This window comes from Monodelphis domestica, chromosome 7 (genome assembly GCF_027887165.1).
Source record: "Monodelphis domestica isolate mMonDom1 chromosome 7, mMonDom1.pri, whole genome shotgun sequence".
Classification (NCBI taxonomy): domain Eukaryota; kingdom Metazoa; phylum Chordata; class Mammalia; order Didelphimorphia; family Didelphidae; genus Monodelphis; species Monodelphis domestica.
The window spans coordinates 128,363,074-128,390,336 of record NC_077233.1 but is presented as its reverse complement, the minus strand read 5'-3'; the positions used below and the strand labels follow the sequence as shown (position 1 = coordinate 128,390,336).

The following is a 27,263-nucleotide window of genomic DNA, read 5'->3' as shown; positions in this document are numbered from 1 at the left end:
TAAAAAGGGAGAGTATGAGGTGGGAAGAGGAGATAGAATTTTGAGAGAAACAACTTACTAATTTACAGGTACCTACTAAAAAAATATAACATACATTAAGTGTTCTTTGCATGTTTTCCTCCAAGACAGAGGAAATCAATCCAAAGATTCTAAGGAACAAACAAAATGAAATCACATGATTATCAACCTCAACAACAGGCTTATTCTGCCACCCAGTGTCCATTTATTTTTCTATCTTTAAAGATTTGAAAATTCTGTATATCAACATAGAACTTTGAGCACAATTTTAACTTTCCCCACTAGCAAGGTAGCATGTAAATTCAAATTATGTTATTCACAGGATTGCCCATTTAGAGCTGAAAAGGACATTGGAAGTCATATAATCTAATCCTCTTCATTTTGAAAGTGAGGAAACCAAGGCCCAGAGAGGTTGAGGGATTTACTCATGACTACACAGAGAATAAGTCAGAAGATGACCTGATTTTTGACACCATATCCAGCTCTTTCCACTGCATGGCACTGCTTCCTTTTAGCCCAGATGTAGTACTAATGATAATACTACCTCAGTTAAAACAGGTTTAATACAATTTGAATTAAATTATCTGCAAGATATTGAAAAGTCACTTGAAGAGCAGCTAGGTGACTCAGTGGATAGAGAACTAGGCCTCAAAACAATGAGCCCTGGGTTCAGATCTGACCTCAGACACTTCCTAGTTGTGTGACCCTAGACAAATCACTTAACCCCAAATGCCTCACTCTTACCACTCTTCTATCTTGGAAACAATACTTAGTATTAATTATAAGATGGAAGGAAGGAAGGAAGGAAGGAAGGAAGGAAGGAAGGAAGGAAGGAAGGAAGGAAGGAAGGAAGGAAGGAAGGAAGGAAGGAAGGAAGGAAGGAAGGAAGGAAGGAAGGAAGGAAGGAAGGAAGGAAGGAAGGAAGAGAGAGAGAATGGGAGAAAGGGAGATAGAGAACCTGGAGCAATGAATGATCAAAGAACACCATATATATGTGTGTATGTATATATGTATGTATGTATGTATGTATGTATGTATCTAAGTATTTGAGTGTATGTTTTTTGAAGTAATTATAAAGTTTGTCCTGGTCATATGACAAGAACAAGAGATAATAGATGAGTACTCTAAGAACTGCACTGTAAACAATAAAACATAAAAAAAAAAAACCTGGAGGAGAGCCTCCAACATGATGGGTGCATCTTCAGTGAAGGAGAATTGCACAGGATGGAAAGGCATGGACGGGTAATAATGATTGCACTGAAAGGAAGAAATAGCCATGTCAATGAGATCAAGAATCCATTGAAGAAGAGATAGCTAGATGCCTCAATAGATTGAGAGCCAGGCCTGGAGATGGGAAATTCTGGATTCAGTTCTGGCCTCAGACATTTCCCAGCTGTGTGACCCTGGGCAAATCACATAACCCCCATTGTCTATCCCTTACTGCTCTCCTGCCTTGGAACCAATACACAGTATTGATTCTATGACAGAAGGTCAGGGTTTTTAAGAAAGAAAAAAAAATAATCTATTGAAGTACTAAACTATTAGTGGGTATGTCTGCTCAAAATTTAAAACATCATTACAAGAAGATAATTATACCCAAAAAGTGGTTCACTAAAACAAAGCTGTACCAATATATGTTGTACCCAATATATAGATTCAAATTATTTTAATGACTTCAAATTTAACAAATGATATAAACACAATGAAGAAAGGATCTGCTAATTAATAAAAGCTTTAGAAACAAGTAAACTGATTAATAATTGAATCATACATTATATAATACACAGCAAACCAAAAAGGCAAAAAAAAGTTGGACAGGTTAGAGCTAAACATTTTTTTAAACCAATCTTTTCAAACTGGAAGAAAATTAAATAGCTACCTCATCACACGTGAGAAGAGAGAGGAAAATTAAATCAGTTTTTCCAAACCATGGAGGAATTTTAAGTAGACTTTGAACACAATATGAATTGGTGGGACAGGATAGCAAAAAATGATAATACATCCTTTAATCCTTGAGGTCAAATGCCAAGCACTAGGGAGTAAGAGTCCCAATAGGGAGTAAGAATTCCAGAAGGCAGAATTAGGAACAATATGTGGAAGTTCCACAGAATCACAGATTAATATCATATTTATTGAAAAACTTCCTAATAGAACCATCCAAAAGTGGAATCAACTGCCTTAGAAGATATTTGTGTTTCTCTTCACTAAAAGACCTTTAATAAAAGCTGATTTTCTTGTTCATGTGTAAGTTAAACTTGTCCCCTTAAATCCCTTCTTGTTCTGAGATTCAGTGAATCTATGAAGATTCTATTAAAGACACAAAGGATATTCCATCACTTTGTCAGAGATGAAATAAATGTTTGAATAGGCAAAAATAAAAACTTTTGCAAAGTAAAATATAATACATTAAATAGCAAGAAAAAGGCAACAAAACTACAATAGACTACACAGATAATATCATGTTCAAGCTAACGCACAGGACAAGACACAAGGGACAGAGACAGATGTGGGGAATAGGTATGGGTGTGACAACCATCACTGAAAAAAAACTGACTATCCAAAATATATTTAAGACAATTCACATGTCAAAAGCCACATTCCATATTCATATCCTTATTTCCATAGTTTAACTATACTATTAAGTTTAACTATACTATTAACTATACTTACAAAAGAGGTTTTGAACAGGAAAATAAATTATCTATTCAAAAATATTCATTGTAATATCATTTGAAATAGTGAAGAACTAGGAACAAGCTACATGTTCTAAACGAGAAAATGACTGAATAAATTGTGATATGTAAATATATAGAAATAAACACTCTTGTACCTTAAGGAATTAGAAAATATGAAAGCTAGGTATCACAGTGGATAGAGCACTGAATCTGAAGTTCAGAAGACTCAAGTTCAAATCATGCCTCAGACACTTATCTGTATGATTCTGGTCAAGTCATTGAACTTTGATATGCTTCAGTTTTTTCACATATAAAAATGGGGGTAATAATAGCACCTACCTCTCATGGTTGTTATGAAGATGAAATAATATTTACAAAATACTCTGCAAACCTTAAAATTCTATATAAATTCTAGAACAAAATTCAAAGCAATATAAAAAAATATGAAGTGATACAGAGTAAAGAAAGCCTATCCAAAAGAACAATGCATGCATTAATTCAACAATGTACCAGAAATAAAGACAACAATACATAACAAAAATACTAAGGTTAACTACAATAGACTAGATAATATCATGTTCAAGCTAAAGCACAAGACAAGGAAGAGATGTGTAATCATCTGTTATCATTTTCTTCCATTGTTTTGCTTCACTGTAGAGCAGTGTTTATCTGTATAAGAAAAGCAGGGAATTTTACTTTAGAAGCAGAAAAAGGGAGCAAAGTGCACCAGCTCTTCCAGGTCCCCATCTACTAATATTAGGTGGATCAGAGAGGCTTATAGAAATGTCAAGGAAAGTTGTAAGGACTAAGATCTAGCTACCAGGTGCAAGACAGGAATTGAAAAGAATTCATTCCTCTTAACCCAACCAGAAGGGAGGAGAGGAATATCTAGAAAAGTTTCACAAAAAGAAAAGAAAAAGTTGCTACCTTGGTCCTTTTGTGCATTGCCCAAGAGTGACTATTAGTCTGATTAACAAAAGAAAATATATTGTTTGACCTTCAATCACGTTGAGGAAGCCTAAAGAGCTAAAGATAGCTCTAGCATATGGCAGTATCTCTGTAAAGAAAAAGAAGCCATCTTAACAACTAGGAAATACTCTAACAAAATGATTGTTATCAACTCAAGATGACTGATAATGAAGCATATTTCCCATCTCTTGGTAGAGAGACCTGCAAAAGGAGAAATTAATAACCAGACAAATCCATGAGAACCCAAATTTGATTTAATTATATTTTTGTTATGAGAGAGCTTTTATTTGGGTGTGGGAATAGGGAGATAGATTGGGGAAGAGTAGGGAGGCAGCAATGAGAGACAGAGACAAGAGACAGAGAGAAGGGAATCAATTAAACATTTAAACACAGAAAAGAACAGAGAAGGGTTCACAGATAAGTGAGATAATAGTAGCATCACCATCATATTCTGGCCTTTTTGCATATAGAAATGAACATGTTCATTGATGATTGTCTAGTTTCTCCTACTTTCCTATGCTGACTCTTTGGTAAACCATGTTTCAACTTTACACTGTCTTCTCTTGAATCTCAGGCCACTTATATATCACAGATGTTAAATTTATTTGTGGTTGGACTTTGAATAATATATTATATATGTGGTCACCAGGGATTTAATTTCTAAATCCCAAAATGAATTACTAAAGTAAATGGAATTTATGATACTTTATTTACAATAGAAGGAAGATATTAAGGAATGAGAGAGAGAGAAAAAAAAAAACTCTGGTTTCTTCTGATATCAGTTAGAAGTTCTAAGCTCCAGCCAGGGGAAGAAAGGCCTATCAAGAAGATAGGCTTTTCCTGGAGGCTTCATGCCTCCAGAAAGGTGGGGTCACCAAGTCAGCTTTTCATTCACCAACAGTGACAGTCTAAAAGAAATCTGGGTGTCTATATTCTGGTCGTTCCTCAAGGATCTGTCTTCCTCCTCCAAGTCAGTGCCTGAATGAATGCTCTCCTTCTGCCTTTTGGTCCTCTTTCTAAAGATCTTTTTCTCTTGTGTCACCTTCCCTAATTTTCACATCTACCAATCACAGCAGACACTTTTCTCCAGGACTGCCCACTCTTTAGTTCTCACCTTCTCTGGTTAGATTACATCTTTTGGGGTTATTCAACACCTCTTTTGGTAAATTCACCTTTTCTAGTTACTTAACACCATTTTGTGGTTAATTCACCTTTTGTAGTTACTTAACATCTTTTTGTAGTTAAAAATCTAAAAATAGATTGTAGGTTACAATTCTAGCTTCACTATAAAGGAAGAGCTAAGTACCTTCATTGTTACAATCAGGAGATTACAATTTTATCTTCACAATAAAGAAAGAACTAAGTATCTTCATTGTTACAATCAGGAGATAGATAAATCCAATCTTCACACAGATCTTATCTGTATATAATTTTAATTACCAAAAATGCCTCACACTGAATGTGGAGTGGGAAGGAGAGCTTGAATTAACTAGAACCCATGTTATATGTCTGTTTAAACAAAACTTATCAGTTAGAAATTACCCAAATTCTATTTGGCAAGTGATCAAATGAGATTAATTAGCAATTTTACACATGAGAAAATGGGAAATTGTCATAGAGAAGCCTGTATTATTTCAATAGCCTTTAAAGAAATGTGTCATTATATAACTATTACTACAGTGCTTCAGTCTGAAATTTCACTAATACATGTCATGCCTCCAAAGCCTGTAGATCAGAGATATATATGTCTTAGTAATTAGTTTCATGAGTCACTCTGCACACAAAAAATTTGCACACAAATTAAAAATTATCACCTGATAATGACTTAGCAAGATGACTTATTAAAACTTATTTGGTCTTTTCATCTTAGTAAGACTTGCCAGATCTTGTGTTCTGTTGCCAGAGATTTGAAGAACTGAGTTACTTCCAAATCATAAGGGAGCATCAACTTAGTTAAAATAAAGGCAAACAGTAGAACCCAGTATTGGAATACTTGTAAGGAAATGGAAACTTATGTTTTGCTGGTGGCAATCTAAATTGTTCAGTTTTTCTGGAGAGCAACATGAACGATTCAACTAGAACTATAAAACCATTCAAACCATTTGATCCACTAATTTCACTTTCAGGAACATACTCACACGAGAAACTAAGGAATGTTTTTTTAAACTATATCTAAGACTATAATATAAATAAGGCTAGGGACTTTGTTTCATCTAAACTCTGGACTTCCTCCTCCAGGGACTAGCAAAGGCATACAATAAGTCCTTAATAAATACTGTTGAATAAATAAATGAATTTTGTTGTTATTAAATCATTTCAATCATGTCCAACTTTCTGTGATCCCATTTAAGATCTTCTTGGCAAAGGTACTGGACTGTTTTGCCAGTTCCTTCTCTAGTTCATTTTATAAATGAGGAAACTGAGGCAAACATGTTTAAGTGACCTGTCTATGGTCACACAGCTAGTAAATGTCTGAAGCCAGATATAAAATCAGATCTTCCTGACTTCAGACCTGGCACTCTATCCTCTGCACAACCTAACTGCCCCAAATGAATGAATACCAGTAGCTATTACAAATGGGGGGGGGGGGGGAAACCACTCTGTAGCTCGTTATACAGAGAGCCACTTACCCTCCTCACTTAGACTTCTGTCTGGAAAGGGAAGAAAGAGCTAACACCCAAGAACTAAAATCTACAACTACCAAAAAAATTAAGAAAAAGACTTTCACCCTGGACAACTTCTATCATGAAAAACAACAGACTACAGAGTAAATAGCAGAGGGTGACAAACAAGAAAACACATCCAAACATTCCCCAAAAAATGGAAATTGGTCACAAGCTCTTGAGGAACACAAATTGGAGTTTAAGAACCAAGTAAGAAAGATGGAGGAACACTGGGAAGAAAAGTGGAAAATAGTTCAAAAAGAAAATAACACTTTAAAAAATAGAATCTCCCACTTGGAAAAAGAAGCCCAGAAATCACATGAAATGATAAGCAAATTGAAGACCAGAAATCACCTGCAGCCATGAAAAGCAGGATAAACCAAACAGAAAAAGGAAAATGAAAAGATGATAGCTGAAAAACAGTCTTTCAAGAATAAAATTGGGTAAATAGAAGCTAATGATCTCACAAGACAGTAAGAATTAATAAAGCAATGTCAAAGGAATGAAAAAAATAGAAGGAAACATGAAATATATTTCATTGAAAAGACAAATGATCTTGAAAAACAAGTCCAGGAGAGCCAATTTGAGAATCATAGGTCTACCTGAAAACCTAGAAATAAACAGAAACCTTGACATCATACCACAAGACATTATCCAAGAAAACTGCCCTAATATTCTTGAAAAAGAGGGCAAAATAGACATTGAAAGAGTCCATAGATCACCCACCCTCTACATTAAATCCTCAAAAGACAACCCCAAGGAATATAATTGCTAAATTCAAGAACTTCAAAGCTAAGGAGAAAATATTACAAGAAGCCAGAAAAAGACAATACTTATATCAAGGAGGACCAACCAAGATTACACAGGATCTGGCAGCCTCCACACTAAAGGACCATAAGACTTGGAATATGATATTCAGAAAGGCAAGAGAACTGGGTCTACAACCAAGTATCATCTATCCATCAAAACTGACTATATACTTCCAGGGGGAAGTATGGGCATTTAACAAAATAAAGATTTCCAAGTATTTATAAAGAAAAGACTAGAACTAAACAGAAAATTTGATGTCCAAATACAAATTCAAGAGAAACATGAATAGGTAAGCAAGAGAGAGAGGGGTAAAAAATTTTAAATGCTTCAGTAAGGTCAAATTATTTATATTCCTATATGGAAAAAATTCAAAAATTGAATTCTCTATTGTAGTAGTTAGAAGAAGTATTCATTGGTAGAGGTTGGGGTACTAAGTGGTTTAAGATGATATGTAAAAAAAGAAAAGGGCAGTGAGAAATAGAAGATGGCACCAAGAGAAAACTGAGGGAATAAGAAAATAGAATAAATTATATGATATAAATAGGTGCATGGGAGGGGGAGGGAAAGAATACTATTATAAGAAGGAGAAGAAAAGAGGACTAATAGGTAATACTTAAGTCTTACTCTCAGTAGAATCAATTCTGAGAGGGAAGAACATCTAGATCCATTGGGGTATCAAATTCTATTTTACCCTACTGGAAAATTGAGAGGGGAAAAACTGGGGGGAGAGGGGTGCTGAGACCAAAAGGGAGGGAAAGAGAGGGGATAGGGAATTTAATAAACCCTAATGAAAAATAAGAGGGGAATAAGAAGGGAGTGGGGTAGGAAGGGAAGTAAAATAAGGGTGGGGATTAGAGAGACTGATTAAAAGCAAAACACTGGTGTAGAAGGAAATGGTGAAAGAAGAAAGGGTAAGACTCAGAAAGGAAATCAAAATAATGTGGAATACACAAGTGGTAATCATAACTCTGAATGTGAATGGGATGGACTCACCCATAAAAAGGAAGCAAATAGCAGAGTGGATTAGAAACCAAATTCCTACCATATGTTGTCTATAAGAAACACACATGAGGCAGGTAGACACACACAGTGTAAAGGTAAGAGGCTGGAGAAAAATCTATTGGGCATCAACTGAGAAAAAGAAAGCAGGAGTTGCCATCATGATATCTGATAAAGTCAAAGTAAAAATAGATCTGATTAAAAGAGATAGAGAAAGTAATTATATCCTGCTAAAAGGCAGTATAGACCATAAAGAAATATCAGTACTCAACATGTATGCACCAAATGGCATAGCATCCAAATTTTTAAAGGAGAAACTATTGGAGCTTAAGAAGGAAATAGATAGTAAAACTATACTAGTGGGAAACCTGAACCTTCTTCTCTCACATCTAGATAAACCAAAACAAAAAATAAATAATAAAGAGGTAAGAGATGTGAATGAAATCTTGGAAAAATTAGAGTTAATAAATATATGGAGAAAAATTAATAAGGACAAAAAGGAATACACCTTCTTTTCAGCATCACATGGTACATTCACAAAAATTGACCATGTACTAAGGCATAAAAACACTACAAACAAATGCAAAAAAGCAGAAATAACAAATGCAAACTTTTCAGATCACAATGCAATAAAAATAATAATTGGTAAGGGTACATGGAAAGGAAAATTAAAAATTAATTGGAAATTAAATAATATGATTCTCCAAAATTGGTTGGTTAAAGAACAAATTATAGAAACAATTAATAATTTCATTGAAGAGAATGAAAATGATGTTATATCAAAATCTATGTGATACAGCCAAAGCAGAACTCAAGGGAAAATTTATATCCCTGAGTGTGTGTATGAATATATATATTAGCATCAGAGAGGGAAGAGGTCAGTGAATTTAATTGCTTGCAATTAAAAAACTAGAAAAAATTAAAAATCCCCAGATAAAAACTAAATTAGAAATCCTAAAAATCAAAGGAGAAAATAAAATTGAAAGTGAAAGAACTATTAATTAATAAATAAAACTAGAAGCTAGTATTTTAAAAAAATAAAATAGATAAAGTACTGGTTAATCTAATAAAAAAAGGAAAGAAGAAAACCAAATTAACAGTATCAAAGATGAAAAGGGTGACCTCACCTCTAATGAAGAGGAAACTAAGGTAATTATTAAGAACTGTTTTGCCCAATTATATGGCAATAAATATGTCAATCTACATGATATGGATGATTACTTACAAAAATATAAATTGCCTAGATTAACAGAAGAAGAAATAGAATAATTAAATAATCCCATATCAGAAAAAGAAATTGAACAAGCCATCAAAGAACTCCCTAAGGAAAAAAACCCCCAGGGCCAGATGGATTCACAAGTGAATTCTATCAAACATTTAAAGAATAGCTAATCCCAATATTATACATTTTATTTGATTTATTTATTTATTATTTATTTATTTATTTGTTATTTATTATTTATTTATTATTGTTTTATTATTTATTTCTTATTTTATTATTATTTATTTGTTTATTTATTTATACAATATTATTCGACAAAATAAGCAAAGAAGTTCTACCAAATTCCTTTTATGACACAAATATGGTACTGATTCCAAAGCCAGATAGATCAAAAACAGAGAAAGAAAACTACAGACCAATCTCCTTAATGAACATAGATGTTAAAAATCTTAAATAGAATACTAGCAAAAAGATTCCAGAGCAAGTGATCATGAGGGTTATTCACTATGATCAGGTGAGATTTATACCAAGAATGCAAGGGCAGTTTAATATTAGGAAAACCATCCATATAACTGACCATATATCAACAACTAAACCAACAGAAATCACATGATTATCTCAATAGATGCAGAAAAAGCCTTTGAAAAAATACAACACCCATTCCTATTGAAAACACTAGAAAGTATAGGAATAGAAGGGCCTTTCCTAAAAATAATAAACTATATATTTAAACCATCAGCAAGCATCATCTGCAATGGGGATAAATTAGAAGCCTTCCCAATAAGATCAGGAGTGAAACAAGGATGCCCATTATCACTTCTATTATTTAACATTGTACTAGAAACACTAGCATTAATGATCAGAGGGAAAAAAAAGAAATTGAAGGTATTAAAATAGGAAATGAGGAGACTAACCTTCTACTCTTTACAGATGAGATGATGGTCTACTTAAAGAATCCTAGAGAATCAATCAAAAAGCTACTGGAAATAATCAGCAACTTTAGCAAAGTTGCAGGATACAAAATAAACCCACATAAATCATCAGCATTTCTATATATTTCCAACACATCTCAGCAGCAAGAATTAGAAAGAGAAATTCCATCTAAAATCACCCTAGACAATATAAAATACTTAGGAATCTATTTGCAAAAACAAACACAGGAACTATATGAACACAACTACAAAACACTCTCCACACAATTAAGACTAGATGTAAATAATTGGAAAAACATTAATTGCTCATGGGTAGGATGAGCTAACATAATAAAAATTACAATCCTACCCAAATTAATTTACTTATTTAGTGCCATACCCATTAAACTCCCAAAAAACTTTTTTACTGAATTTAAAAAAAAACAATAACAAAGTTTATTTGGAAGAACAAAAGATCAAGAATAGCAAGGGAAATGATGAAAAAATGCAAATGAAGGTGGCCTAGCAGTATCAGATCTTAAACTATACTATAAAGCAGTGGTCATCAAAACAATATGGTACTGGCTGAGAGACAGAAAGGAGGATCAGTGGAGTAGACTTGGGATAAATGCCCTCAGAGATAGGATCCAAAGATCCTAGCTTTTGGGACAAAAACCCACTAATTGACAAAAGCTGCTAGAAAAATTGAAAAACGGTATGGGAGATATTAGGTTTAGATCAACATCTCACATCCTATACCAAGACAAATTCAGAATGGGTGAATGACTTAAATATAAAGAAGGAAACTATAAGTAAATTAGGGGAACAGAATAGTTTACCTTTCAGATCTATGAGAAAGGAAAGATTTTAAGACCACGCAAGAAATAGAGAATATTACAAAATGTAAAATGAATAATTTTGATTACATTAAATTAAAAAGGGTTTATGCAAACAAAACCAATGCAACCAAAATTAGAAGGGAAGCAACAAATTGGGGAAAAAATCTTTATAACAAAAACCTCTGACAAAGGTCTAGTTACTCAAATTTATAAGGAGCTAAATCAATTGTACCAAAAAAAAAACAAAAAACCGTCATTCCCCAATTGATAAATGGGCAAGGGTTTTTTGTTTTTGTTTTTGTTTTTGTTGTTTTTTTGCTTCCTGTCAGCGACCATAGTAGTGACTTCCAGGTAAACATGGCTGCAGTTAGAGGCAGGAATCTACCTCTCCTCAATGCCTACCAATATAGACTACCTCAAAAGGCCAAAAAAAAAAAAAAGAATTAATATGAACGAAGGGACTCCACAGTAGGGCGCAGTATTGAAGGTATGTGGGATTTGGGCATTTCCACACTTATAAGGGGGTGAAATAGCAAGCTGATCTACCCTCCCCTATGGGACCTACAGAGCCAGTGCGCTAGACTCAGAGCCAGCATGTGCTAGAATTAGTGAGCGAGTGAGGGGTACCTCTAAAGTCATTGAGAGCTGACTAAGACCACCAAAGACCTACCCCTGAGAGCAGCTAAACTTGAGACCCCAACAGGTGGAGGAGTGCAGACCTTTAAGGAGATAGCACAGGGAAGGGCTGCAAACCATAGAAGCTCCAGAGACTCAAGAGTTGATCTCAGGCAAAAACCTCTCTCCTTAGCTCCATACTTAGAGAGCCTGCCCTCCTTACTCAGACTTCTGACTGGAAAGGGAAGGAAAAACCACCATAGTGGTGGCAAAAAAAAAAAAAAAAAAAACAGGAAAAAGAACTTCCCAATACCAAGAAAAACAAGAAAAAGGAATTGACCCTGGATAATTTTTATGGAAGAAAAATCCAGACTACAGAGGAAATAGCAGAAGAGGATATACAGATAAATGGACAAGGGACATGAATGGGCAGTTTTCAGGTAAAGAAATCAAAACTATCAATAAGCACTTGAAAAAGTGTTCTAAATCCTCCTGATTAGAGAAATGCAAATTAAACAACTCTGAGGTACGACCTCACACCTGGCAGATTGGTTAATATAACAGCAAAGGAAAGTAATAAATGTTGGAGGGGATGTGGCAAAATTGGGATATTAATACACTGCTGGTGTAGTTTTGAATTGATCAACCATTCTGGAAAGCAATTTCAAACTATGCCCAAAGGGCACTATACAACTGATTGCCCTTTGATCTAGCCATACCACTTCTAGGTTTCTACCCCAAAGAGATAAGGAAAAAGACTTATACAAAAATATTTATAGCCATTCTCTTTGTGGTGGCAAAAATTTGGAAAATGAGGAGATGCCCTCCAATTGGGGAATGGCTGAACAAATTGTGGTATCTGTTGGTGATGGAATACTATTGTGCTCAAAGAAACAATGAACTGGAGGAATTCCACATGAACTAGAACAACTTCCAGGAACTGATGCAGAGTGAAAGGAGCAGAATAGAACATTGGTCACAGAAAGAATCACTATGGCACAATCAAATGTAATGGACTTCTCTACTAGCAGCAATGCAAGGATCCAGGACAATTCTGAGGGACTTAAGAGAAAGAATGCCATCCACACCCAGAGAAAGAACTGTAGGAGTAGAAACACAGAAGAAAAACAACTGTTTGATCACATGGGTCGATTAGAATATGATTGGGGATGTAGACTCTAAATGATCACCCTAGTACAAATATTATAATATGGAAATAGGTCTTAATCAATGACACATGTAAAACCCAGGGGAATTGCTTGTTGGCTATGGGGGAGGGGGGGAATTGCTTGTTGGCTATGGGGGAGGAGGGGAAGAGAACATGAATCATGTAACCATGGAAAAATATTCTAAATTAATTAAATAAACTATTTTTAAAAGAAAAACACATCCAATGTATCAATGCATGGAAATATGTATATAAAGTCATTGTAACTGAAGAGCACAAAAGTATATTTGGTGTATATAAAGCCAAATATGCACATTCATTAAAATTAGGAGGAAAATTGAAGAGTTATATATAGATGTAGTTTAGAAAGTTTGATACATAAAAATAGATTAAAAAAAAAAGGAAACCTACTTAATACCTTCTAGGTCATAAATATTGCCTTGATACCTAAACCAGGGTAAGTAAAAATGAAGAAAGAAAACTATAGACCAAGTTCTCTAATGAATATTGATAAAAAATGTTTTTAATGCTAGCAAGGCAATTATAGCAATATATCATAAAGGTAATACACTATGACTAAGTGGGATTTACATGAGAAATGCAAAGCCAGGTTAATATTAGGAAAAATATAAACATAATTAACCATATTAAAAACAAAAATATATTGATATCATATCAATAGATGCAGAAAAAGCTTTTGATAAAATACAACACCCACTCCTATTAAATACACTAAAAAGCACAGAAATAAATAGAGCCTTTCTTAAAATAAGTAGTATCTCTGTAAAACCAATAGCAAGCATTATCTGTAATGGAAATTAAACTAGAAGCCTTCTCAATAAAATCAGGGGTGAGGCAAGGATATCCAGTTATTTCTGTAAGATAAGAAAAAGAAGTTGAAGGAATGAGAATCAGCTAGAAGGAAACAAAACTATCACTCCTGGCAGATATGATGTTATACTTAGAGAATCATAGAGGGTCAACCCATCATGTGGAGAATAGCTGAACAAGTTATGGTATAAGATAGTGACGGAATACCATTGTGTTATAAGAAATGATAAGAGGAATAAGAGTTCAGGAAAACCTGAGATTTGCATTAACGAATGTAAAATGAAGTAAGCAAAGCCAGCAAATTGTACTCAATAACAGCAGTATTGTAATGATTTATTGCAAATGACAACTACTCTGATCAAAACAATGAACCAAAACATTTCCAAAGAGCTCATGATGAAACATGCTATTCATGTTGAGAGAGAACTAATGAGTGTAGATTGAATATGAGTGTATATTGAAACATAATTTTTAAACTTTATTTTTCTTGCAATATGGCTAATATGTACATGTTTTGCATTACTTGATATGTATAATTTATATTGTATTGCTTGCCTTCTCACTGGTAAGGGAGGGGTAATAAGGAGAGAATTTGGAACTAAAAAAAATGTTAAATGAACATTAAAATAAAGTATAATTGTTAAAAGAAAAATATAAAGGGCAGAGGCTGTTTTATTTTTGTGTTTGTGTGACCATCACCTAGCTTAGTGCCTGGTTGACTGGTTAGCTGATAGAAAGCCATCACTTCTCAATGAAGAGAAATCTAAATGAATAGGCATAGCGGTTATAGACTCGAAACCTAGAGTCCAGAAATCTGGTTTCTTGTCTTTCCTCTGTCACTTTATTTATTAAGTGACCTTGGACAAGTCACTTCAGCAATTTGGACTTCAGTGACCTTATCTGTAAAATCAGAGAGTTGGAAATGGTGACTTCTATGGTACCTTCTAACTCAAAAATTCTTCACCAGTCTAAGTATCTGACCAAAGAGGTAGGGTTCTTTGTTTCCTTTCAAGTTAAGCACATGTAGGCAAATACAGTCCTAGGAATACAAATAAACACATGAGTAAACCCAAGAATTCAATACAATAAGCACAAATTACCTTCTATGTTTAAGGTACTTTATTTGGCAACAGATATACAAAAATAAAACAGTCCTCAAGTTTATAATTTATTGGGAAGGACCTGAAAACAATTAAGTAAGGCTAAAAAAAAAATTAGAAACCAGGCAGATAAAATTCTGATTAAAAATACAAATAGCTAAAATCTAGTCCACACATTAGACTAGTGTGCTTATGCCAGCAACCCCTTAAGACTGAGAAGGATTAGAATAAGAGGGGTATTAAAAAACAAAAAGGTTGAACATGGAAATACATCTATCTACACATATGGGTAGCTAATGACAATTTTAAAATAATGATTCATATTCAAGCCAAAAAAATCCTTCTAAATATAAAATGAGCATATTTAGAAAATGTTTATCACATTACCTGGATATATTAGCTGTATTAGTTCAAACCTGATCCTGTAAGCTGAAAGAAAAAAAATATAACATCACAATACTTTAGACAATTACTATCAGTCAGAAAGGGGATAGTTCAGCAACTGCTATGTTCAAATCTCAGAACATTTATCATCCTTTCAATATTTAAAATTATAACACTAACAAAAAAGGTTCCTTCTGCACCCCTCCCCAATATCCCACCCCACTGGATCAGACATTGTTTTTGAAATGCTGGCAGGCTTTGTAAACTTGCAGAATCCAATAAACCAAGGGGCACAAATAGACAAAATATTAGAAAGCAGTGTTCTAGTTTTTCAAAAAGCACTAATTGATGTAATTAAATGCAGGCAAATTTCACCTCTTCAAATCGTAATTATAGGACATTTAAATATCACCTTTTCCTTCATGTGTCCCTCAGATGAATCTCAACTCTGTACCTCATTCCCTTCCTCAGCCCCTCAGCCCCACCGCTATCAGACTTGGGACCCTCATCATCTCCCTTTGGGCTATTACAGTATCCTGATTGGTCTTCTTATCTGCAGTCTCTCTCCTCCCCAGGCCATCCTTCATAAAGGTACCCAAGGAACCGTTCTAAGACATGTGTTTGAGACAGCCTCTCGTGAAAAGCTCCCTCTTGTCTTTTTGGGTTAACTGCACACTCCTCAGCCTGACATTTAAAGTCCTCCATGATCGACGTTTTTATGTCACATAACTTATAGGGGGTTCATAGGATTAGAGTAAAAATTGTCCCAGCCGCCTCGTTTTACAGGTGAGGAAACTGGGACTCGAGAGGAAACGTGAATCCATCAATCAGAAGATCAGATCTCAAGCTAATAAGAAGAGACCTCAGAGGCCATCCGGTTTCATTCATTATACATAGGAGGACTCTGAGGCCCAGGAACAGTGACGTGCCCAAAGTCACACGGGTGAAAACCACTTACTCAAGGTCACAGAAGTTATAAGGGACAATGGCAAGATTCAAATCTGTGATTTCATTCCCATGGGAAAGTCCCAGCATGGAAACACACTCTACGGCTGCTGGTCATTTTCAACTTGTAATTTTCGGGAATTGTGTGGACGACTGAAAGTTTAAATGGCTTGCCCAGGTCACACCGACAGTATGTATCAGAGGCAGACTTAAATCCAGATTTTTCTGACTTCCAATCCCCTTTTAACTAGGGTGGCCTAGCACTGAGCAGACACTTAAGAAATGTTGGTTGAATTGAATTCCTCTTAAAATTTCTATTCACAAGCTTTTTTCCATTACCACGGGGTGATTTTGGCTTTCGAAAAGCATTGCTACCAGTCTAAATACACAAACTAGATATAAAATTGTATTTGCAAACAATGGACTTTTTTTAAGCCCTTACCTTCCCCCTTAGATTTTGTACTTTGTATTGGTTCTAAGGGAGAAGAATGGTAAGAGCTAGGCAATGGGGGGGGGGGGGGAATAAAGTGACTTGCCCAGGGTCACACAGCTAGGGAGTATCTGAGATCAAATCTGAACCCAGGGCCTGGCTCTCAATCTACTGATCCACCTATTGGCCCCCCAAATGATGGACTTTTGACAAAGATTTTTAAAAATAGAATAGAGAAGTTGTCTCATTAAAAGTCAATAAAAGCAATTTATATAATTATATATTTTAAAATCATTTGATCCTATATTTAGAACTAAAAAAGAGTACAGAGATCATCTAAGGCATTCTTAGTTGGTTTTGTGTCCTGAAACCCTTTGACAGTCTGGTGAAGCCCATGTACCCCTTCTCAGAATAATGTCTATAACTGCATAAAATAGACTAGACACCAGGTCAAGAACTCATGGCCTCGTCCAACCTTCTTATTTTCCAGATGAGAAAACTGAGGCCAATGGAGGTTAAGTAACCTGCCCAAGAGCTCACAAGTAATTAGTAATAGAGCCATAGTTCAAAATCCGGCTCCGAATCCAAGTCCCAGGCTCTTCCTACTATCTTATACTCTCCTGTATTGCTCCATTACACTGACAAAAGACGAGGGAGATGCTTGAGGGACAAGCTTATGCTTCCAATAACTTCCAGGTTCAAAGGAGCACCATCTTTTCCAGGAAGACTTCCCTCTAGCCAATGAAAGTGATCTCTTCCTCATCAGAACTTGGCGCTTCCACTCTAGATGCCTCATTGGCACTTCTACAAGAAGTAGCAGAATGAGATGGTAAAAGTCCATTGTATTTATAGCCCTCATACCTTGGTTTGAATCTAAGCTTTCTTCCTTACACCTGAACCATTTGGCAGTCTTGGATGGGTTCTTTTCCTCTCTAAGTCTCAGTTGCATTTGATGTAAAATGATGGGATTGGAGGGGGCCAAGTGATATGGAGGACAATGTTGGCCTTAGTCAAGGGAATCCTTGAATTCAACTCTTATCTCAGTCACTTACTAGCTGTTATGACCTTGAGCAAGTCATTTCACCTCTGCCTTCATTTCCTCATCTGTAAGATGAAGATAATAATATCATTTGCCTCACAGGGTTATTGTAAGGATCAAATGAGATAACATATGTAATTTGCTAGCTATTATTATTATTTATTTACTAGAATGAAGAGAGCTTAATCTTTTTGTGTGGCACAGACTCCTTTAGAATTCTGGGTGGCTCAGTGGATTGAGAGCCAGGCCTAGAGACTTTGAAGGGCCTAGGTTCAAATCTGGCCTCAGACACTTCCTAGCTGTGTGGCCCTGGACAAATCACTTGACCCCCATTTGCCTAGCCCATACCACTCACTCTTCTACCTTGATTCCAAGATGGAAGGTATAGGTTAAAAAAAAAAGTCTAGTGAAGGCTCTAGATCTCTTCTCAAAATAATAAAATCTGTAAGCCCTAGAGAAAAACATGTTAAAATGTAATTTTTTTAACTTAAAGAAATCTAGGTTAAACACTTCTAGTTCACTAGATAATCTCCAAGGTCTCCTCAGCTCTAAATCATGATTCTAAGAGCACAGCTACTATCTCCCCCAACAAAATTCTAAACTTCTTCAAGGAAGCTATCTTGTCGTCTCTGTTTCTTCCAGGACACCTAGTCCATAATAAACTTGGGCTCAATAAGTATTTGTCGATTTGCCACCTAACTGACAGTCAACAATATCTTTTGTGACAGTAATTGAAAGAAAGGGACTTTTCCAGATCAAATTCTTGATGTAATAAATAAGATGTGGTTAAGAGAGTAAAGAAATAAGGTTCAAAAGAACCCAGAAAGTTGAATTTTAATCTTGCTTCTGCCATTAACTAGCTATGTAACTTTCTGCAAGTCAATTCACAACCTAATTCAATTCAAAAAACATTTATTAGATTAATATTTTGAGAAATGTTATTTTTCAAGGTCTTGAGGATATACTGAAGAAGAAACAACTGGAATTAACCCCACTATTCACTGCCATCACCACCACCACTACCACTAGCCCTCCCTGAAAGAAGCTTACAGTCTAAAAGGAGGAACATCAAATCTGTAAAACTAAGTGTGCCACTTAGGAGAATAAGTTTCATGAGGGAGGTGGCTTAAAGCTTACCTCAAAAGAAAATTACATCTAGAGATGAGGATGGCTTGTTTCAGGAATGGGGCATTATCTATGGAAATGGTCAGGGGTTTGATTACAGATCTAGAGCTAGAAGGAATCTCATAGGTCATCTATTCCAAGCCCTTTGTTTTACAAATGGAAAAACTAAGGCCTGGAGATTTTAGATTGACTTGTCCAAAGTCACACAAGTTTATGTAGCAGAGTTAAGACTTCAAACACAGATCCAGTGGTTCCAAGTTTAGTATACGATACTGATTCTCCAGGAATAGGCAATCATCTAATTTAGCTAGAACTTAGAATAAATGAAGAGAAGTGATGCAAAAGAAAATTGGTAAGGTAGGTTGGAGGAGGTATAATGCAGAGAACCTAAACTTCAAAATGAGGGGGTCAGGTGAAGTAATCTTTAAAAGACTTTTCCAGCTCTGAGCATCCTATAGGGTCCCCATTACTGGAAATCTTCCTGTGTTTCTGGGTAAACATTTGTCAAGTGCATATTAAGGCATGAATTAGACTAGATGGTCTTTGAGATTTCTTCCAACTCTCAAATTTTTATTCTAAAATCCCCAAGTATAATGGGGCTATTGGGTCTCTTTAATTCAACTCAACAAGAAATTATTAAGCACTTTTTTGAATTGTCATTGACTCAACTTATATCTCAGAACTGGGGTCCAACCTAAATCCAGGCAGAATCTAAGTTCCCTATGTCCTAACAGCCTCTTGTTTTTCTGGAATATGGAGAAAGGAGGAAAAGCTCCATTAGAGTACTTGTGATTTTTCCTCTTCCTCCAGGAACCATCCCAATCTCCTTTTTTCTCATCTTAATCCAGAGAGGCTCCAAGGCCATTTCTTTTAGTGGTCAGACTTTGAGGGTAAGGGAAAAGAATTATATTTTTCAAAACATACAGTATATTGGTTTTTTTTTAAAAAACATAGCTGCAAAAGATTTATTGAATACTTGTCCCAAGTTTGAAGACTTTCAGGAAGCCCAAAAGAGGACAATAATTAATTGGAGATTTTATATTTTAGATAATGTTTAGAAAAATAACTTGATTCATTAATATCAGCCCACTATTTTCAGCTGTCACTACACTATTTGTAAGAATCAGCCCTTATTTTTTCAGTCAGACATTTTCCTCTAGTCAAATGCAACTTTTTTCCTTGCAGATCTCTGCTTGGCCAAGCCCTAGGAATGGTTTCTGAGGAAATTCCTGAGAAACTTGTGACTGGAAAAGATCACAGACTCTTCACCCTTGGTGTCCTTTGTCTGTCCTCCAGGTTCTGAAATTGTTGGACTGTATATCTGGGCATCTGAACCTGATTTGTTCTCTTCTCTGGACTTTTTGATTCTTGCCCCCCTTTGGCCTTACCCTTCCTCAGCTGAATTTCTGTTTCCTTACTAATCCCATGGTTTCATACCATAAACTGGTTCCAACCTCTATCATCTGTGTATGCCCCTCCTTTTCACTTCTCATCTGACTCCAAATTCCAAACTCCACCTTTCTCACAAGTTCCTGGGAACTTCTAAGCAGATCATTCCTATGCTGTGCTTCCCCCTCTGCCTAGCCTTAGTCCTCCTTGTCCACTTCTTGCCTATGCCTATATTCTCCTGTGCCCCACTTTCCAAAAGCAAAAAGAATCTATCAAAAATTCTAGAGTGCTTCTCTAGGCATACATAGGAGGAGGAAAAAGACCAATAAGTAGCTCTACCACCAAAGAGTTAAGACAAAAATAGCCTAAGAATGTAATGAAATATCTCCTTATTCCAGGGAATTAACAGTTCATCTTTTACAAGGGATTCCATAAAAGAAACCCAGGAATAAAAGCCAGATTTTGTTCCCAGTTGAATCTCCTTTTAGATAGAAGTCACTCATATGTTTACAAAATTTCACTTTAGTAAATTGACATATTTTCTTGATAAATTTTTAATAGTACATACTTTCTAGAAGCTCCGCTACAGCGGCTGGATCAAGTGCAGTTACAAATATCTAAAAAGAGAAACAGAATGTAGTTGAAATAACAAATTGTATTTTTGCAAATAAGTAAAAGCTGCATTATGGAACTGTAGGCTTTATCATTCAAAAAAACAGTAATAGATCCCTGTGAGCAAGCTGTGTCTTTTTTTTAAACTTTCACTTTTTTATAAGAATCATCACCTTGAACCCAGTCAAGAAAGCCTGAACTAGAAAACTAAGTCTAATATACACTTTTAAAAATTCAACTCCACCCAATCTTACTTTTTTGATAAAGCAGATCCAGCTCAGATCAGACAAAAATATAACAATTTGCCCAATCAAAAGCCTCATTAGAGTATCTAAAAAAGTGTTCAGCTTACAATAAGTATTCATTAAATATTCCTGATTCCTATGACTGTTTTTCCATACAACTCAGTATACTTAAAAACAAAGGAAAAGAAACTTTTTTAAAAGTCTTCCTTGTGCCCACTACTAGTATTTCCTACAGCCACAAAATCAGGTTAACAATAATAATAATTGACATTTAAAGTTTGCAAAGTTTTGTATAGACATAATTTCATTTGACCATCACAATAACCCTATGAATTTGTTCTGTAGGAGCAAAAATGAATAAATATTCCTAGTATTTAAAAATATATAGGATTTTAATAATAAATCAAAAGAGAGGGAAAAGAAAAATTATTCTTTCAGTCAAGTGAGCATAGCAAAGAAAGCCATAAACTCACACCTGCAACATTTTACCAAAAGCACAAGCTTGCAAAAAAGAGCCCCGCAGTATGGGTCTCAGTCAAATTTATCTCCCAAGCATCCTTACGTAAAATGAGGATGTTGCTTAAAAGGATGCTGAGAATGTATCTCAGGTGTGGCAAATTTTCTACCTGCACAGTTCCCATATAATACAATATCTCCAGGGAAGAAAAGACACATCTTTTTGTATGAAAAAAAGCAATTATAAAATTATTTATTGTTATTATTGCCTGATCTGCCCAATGAGAAGGGTTTGGTGCTTGGCTGGTAGGCATCTCATCCCTTAACTTCATCATCTATTTCAGAAAGAGAACAGCCAAAGAGTATTATTTAATGCTGCCATTATAAATTTGCCACATATGCAAAGTGAGATATAGGTTAAAGTAATAAACTTATTATTCAATTCTCCAAATTCAACTCTGCCTTAATGAACTTAAAGTTTAAGAAAAAGTAGATGATGAGTTTTTTCTTCTACATGATCTGGGAAACTGCGTGCTGTCCCTTTACAAATATAGATTTAAGCAGCCAAGTGGCTCAGTGGATATAGAGCCAGGCCTGGAGATGGGAGGTGCTCAGTTCAAATTTGGCCTCAAATACTTCCTAGCTGTGTAACCCTGAGCAAGTCACTTAACCCCAACTACCTACCCCCTTTCCACTCTTCTGCCTTGGAACTGATTCTTAATAGTAATTCTAACACAGAAGGTAAAGGCTTTAAAATAAAAAATTTAAAAACAAATATAAATACAGCCCAAATGTTCTCTATAAATGTTCCTGAGAACATGCTGTTACCATGTCTTGCCCAACACAGAGGTTTACTTACTCATAAAGCAGAAAAGATGAAGAATTTTTCTATAAAAGATCCAATGCTATGGAACAGTTTCTTCTGCTTATTTTAAAAATTGAAGGAGAAAATATTTTTATGAGACTATTGATGAAAAGGACCTAAACTATGAAAGAAAAAGGTAGATTGAAGCTTTGCCTTGAAAAAAAACTGAGGCACAGCTGTCTCCTAAAATAGCCTTTTATTCTAGAGAACTTTTTCAGAATTTCAAAATAAAGTCAATATATTTATTTGATTAAAATTTAAAAGGCATTTCCCATTCCTTATATAGTGAGTTCAACCACTGACTCTTCATGTCTCTAAGAATTCTTGTAAAAAGACTAAAAAGTTTTCTGTTTTAAAAAATCCGAAGCTTATCAAATTATTTGGGGGTGGGGGTGGGGGGGAGTAATCATACACATACATCAGCTACATAGCATACCCTCTAGTTAAGAGATGATTTTTAAAAGTTCCATTCACTTTTGGGCCTGCAATAACTATCATGCAACAAATGGATCCAAAACAAGGAAGAATTTCAAAATCTACTACTGGGTTCTGAAGTGCGATACTATATCCTGTGTTTAAATGAAAATCATTATTTGATATCACCCATCCCAGATTTAATCCATCCCACCACTCCTTATTCTTTAAATCATAATTGATTTAATTATATGCATGTTGTTCTTTAAACCCACCTCTCAGTAGTTCAGCAACACAATCAAGGTGACTAACATCAAAGTAAATAAAAAGAAATGTATCTAAGTGTCCAAGATAACATTTTATAAGCCTACCCATAAGTGTTGTGTAAGAGAATCCCTTAATCTTCACAAGGATTATTTTGCATAACTGTGTTGAGAAGAGGCAAATGAGTTATTATGTTCCCACTCATACTGGATAAATTCTTCCACCAAGTAGTTAGAAAAAAATTAATTTATTAATGAGTAACTGAATGTTCTAAAAATATCTATTTAAAGACCTAATTAAATGCCTTTATCTCAGAAAATATTGGTGTGAATAGAGACTATTACTAAACATAAGCTAAACTCCTAAAAGAAAATCTCTCTGAAAAAAATATTGACATGCTGAAAAATAACAATAATTGTAGGTTACTTTCAAATTTTATGCAAACTAAATAGGGTGGGGGAGTGGGGATTATGTGCAAAATATCAATATGGCACTTCATTCACTGTACCCTACTAACTGACCTAAAAAGGAACCAGTTCAAAACAAGATAATGGATCAAAGCAGCTACTTAATACTCAATCTCTGATAATGGAAAAAAATAATAATTCTGTATTTTAGATAAAAGGCTCAAAGACATATCCTGAATGTTTCTGAGTCTTCCCCTTTAAAGAGTTTTTGCTTCTATCGTAAAAAGAACTTATTTTTTAGTTCAAAAACAAAGACTGAAGTTATAGTCATAGAAATCTGGGCCAAAATTAATTTAGTCAAGGATTCTTTTTGTCGGTGTCTCCACATTTGTAGGACCCTGGAAATCCAATCCTCTTTCAGAAGTGGGAACTTACTTCTGATTATTTAAAAGTAAAATAATCATCAACCCAAAAAAGAGAAAGAAAGAAATGAAAGCATATAAAAGATCATGGAGTAAGTAAACAAAATATTATTATAGGGAACGCAGAAAATAATAATAGCTGATATTTATATAGTGCTTTAAGTTTTTTACATACTATTTTAAATGCATCATTATTTTCTAAATCTTACAACAACCCTTTGTGACGGATAGTTCAAGGGATATTATCCCTATTTTACAGATAGGGAAATGCCTCTGGACATAAAATAATTAGTCTATAGTCACATGACCAGTAAGAAGTATAGGGAGGACTTAAAACCCAGTTCTCTGACTCCAAATTCAGTACTCAAACAGATGAAGAGGAAATGATCCAATAAGAATGAGAATTAAATATACTAAAGCCTACTTACAAATAAAAAAAAAGAGAAAGAACCCAACAGAATGAGAAGACAAAGAGAAATACAATGACCTTTAAAAAAAAGAATTCAATAAAGGACCAAAGGCAACTTAAAAAAAGCTAAATATAGACAAATACAGAGTCTAAATAGGAAGGGGGCTGGTGGGGGGTGGGGGGCGGGGGAATCTACCAGACCAAAAAGCCAACAGAATAGAGTTCAATGGAACAGAGAAGTCCCAGAATTATTCCCCCACAATGGTAGGCCCTTGTTTGTTCATGGAGCCACTTTGACATAATATATTAATTTGAACATCAATATTTTTCGAAGGTATTTATGATTTCCTCTCCACTTAATTTGATGTTCTTGATCAAGTCCCTCCTCCTGAGATTCTGAGTCCAAATAGACTATACCTGCCCTTTCAATATTTTTTTCTATCCACTTCTTTAATTTAACAATTATGTCACTGTGAAAATATCAAATATAATGGCTATCCCTCCTGAAGAAAATAATATTTTTTGCTTCAGAACAAAAAAAGCTTCAATGATTATCACTCTCTGTGATATTAAGTGGGCATCCATTTAAGAATTATGAAGTCTAGACCCTTCCTCCCCCACCAAAAAACGTATTACATAAAACAAAATTAAAGACTTTGCCAAAGCCAACATTTAGTACATCCTTAAAACCATTAGAACTAATTGGAGAAAACTATGCATTCCTTTGCTACTGTACCAGAAGATTTATTCTGTGAAATAATGTTTCAGTACTGTAAGAGTCTGTGATTTCAGTACTCTTGGCCACCAAGCTATCATCTGATGGGCAGCTGCCCTTCAGAGGTGAGCCTTTATGGACCCAAAGTTCAAGCATGTCAAGCCAAAGCTTGCAACTGGAGTGGCATAGTCTTTGAGCATGCATGGTCATCTCCACACCACGATGCACCACTGGAGTAGAACTTTATTGGAAGATTCTGCCAACTCCTGCTAGATATCTGTAAGTTATTAGTTGGAATTCAGTAATATAAGTCAATGTTGTGATAGAATCAGATTTGCCTCCTTTAGTTTTATATAAATGAGAACTTCAACTGTCTACATGAGAAGTCTTGTCTTTCGTAGTCCAGGCTCTCTCAATTTTCATCAAGATGGTTGATAATTCATGTTTATATTCTTTCCCCACCATGTCAAAATTTTTTCCAGGCTTAAAAAAGTTCTTTTAAGGATAACTGCCTCTATAACAATCATTTACTTACCTAGGATGCTTTTGTGTGATTAAGAAAAACAAGGCATATTCTCATTAAAATACGTAATAGAAATTCCAGAAAATAGTAACAAATGCACATAACTTAAGGCTTGGGATACAAAACTAGACCTTCTCCCAATCCCCCAACCATAGTTACAAAATAATTAATTTATGTGAACTATGGCCTATTTGGATATCTCAAAGAGAAGACAAGCTAATAAAATTAAGTTTACCTTGTCAAATTTCATAACCTCGTGAATCATCAGGGGGAACACAGCAGGAAAGCATTGTGTCTCCCTATATTGACCAAAGATGCAAACACCAAGTACAAGTCCTTTCTTCTCTGGGAGAAACACACCTGGGCAAGTGATCTTAAAAGGAAAGAAAAACAATCATAAAGATCAAAGAATTAATGTTTCTGCTAAGATTCACTTATCAGAAAAAAAAATACATTTTTCCTAAAAGACTTACTAGAAAGGACTACCAAGGTCAACGAAAATATAAAATGTATATAAGAGGAAAACAAAATTGTCATAGCATTAAGAAATAGAAGAAACTTTAGAAATTATAAAGTAAGGGGGTTGGTCTAAAGGGCTTCTAAAGTCCTTCTAACTCTAAATCTATGATCCCATGCACTAGCTTGATCCCCTCATTTTTTCAGATGAAGAAACCAATAACAAAATAATATAAGTGACTTTCTCAGTATTGTAAGGTGAGAATATCATATCATAGAGTAAGGATTCAAACCAAAATCTTTTGACTTCAAATCCAGTTTTCTTCCTTCTATACCTAACACATATTCACACTTGAATACATGTTAACACATATTCAACTTGAAAATTCTTAATTTTAATTAATATTAATTATTTAAAGGTAGGGAGAACCAATATAATTAAAATGACAATTCTACCCAAACCAATCTATCTCTTCAATGCCATCCCAATCAAATTACCAAAAAAGTATTTTATTGGACTAGAAAAAATAGCTTTAAAATTTGTTTGGAAGAACAAAAGGTCAAGATTATCAAAGAAATTAATTTAAAATGTAAAGGAAGGAGATCTAGCAGTTGCAAATTTTAAAATGTAACATAAAGAAGTAGTTATCAAAACTATCTGGGATTGGCTAAGAAATAGAAAAGAAGATCAGAAGACTAGAAGAGACATACAACAAACCATAGAAAAAGATTATAGTAACCTTCTGTTTGACAAAAGTAAAGATTCAAGCTATTGAGATAAAAATTCATTATTGGTAAAAATTGTTGGGAAAATTGGAAAGCAGTCTAGCAGAAACCAGATATAGCTATATCTTACACCATTTTTTGAGATATGATCAAAATAGATACATGATGTAGACATAAAGGCAGATATTATAAAGCAAAGTAGAACAGGTAACTTAATTACCTGTCAGATTTATGGACAGAAGAATTGATGAATAAACAAGAGAAAGAAAGCACTGTGAGATGTAGAATGCATAATTTTGATTACTTTAAGAGATTTTATACAAATAAAACTAATGTAGTCAAGATTAAAAGGAAAGAAAAAATTGGGGGAATGATTATAGATAATTTCTTGAACAGAGGTCTCATGTATAAAATATAGAACTTTCAATTTAATAAGAATATGAATCATTCCCCAACTGATGGTCAAAAGATATGAACAGATGGTTTTTGGATGAAGAAAATCAAAGCTATATTAGTCATAGGAGAAAAATGCTCTAAATAATTACTGATGTAAGAAATGCAAATCAAAACAACTCTGGAATATTATCTCATATCTGTAAGATTGTCTAAACTGATAA

The 27,263-nt window shown here is 34.6% G+C and overlaps 1 protein-coding gene across 6 annotated transcripts in view; it reads right to left on the bottom strand.

Annotated features, from left to right (window-relative positions):
* SPATA6L (spermatogenesis associated 6 like) overlaps window positions 1–27,263 on the bottom strand; it is a 103,297-nt gene that overhangs the window by 67,846 nt on the left and 8,188 nt on the right. For all 6 annotated transcript variants that reach the window (XR_470384.3, XM_007499537.3, XM_007499535.3 and 3 more), the window contains exons 2-4: window positions 25,700–25,837; window positions 20,701–20,749; window positions 15,208–15,249 (exon numbers count right to left, since the gene is read on the bottom strand). Coding sequence is in view for 5 of the 6 variants with exons in the window: in XM_007499537.3 (XP_007499599.2) it covers window positions 15,208–15,249; window positions 20,701–20,749; window positions 25,700–25,837 (229 nt within the window). In the remaining variant the exon portion in view is untranslated. The remainder of the gene's footprint in view (window positions 1–15,207; window positions 15,250–20,700; window positions 20,750–25,699; window positions 25,838–27,263) is intronic.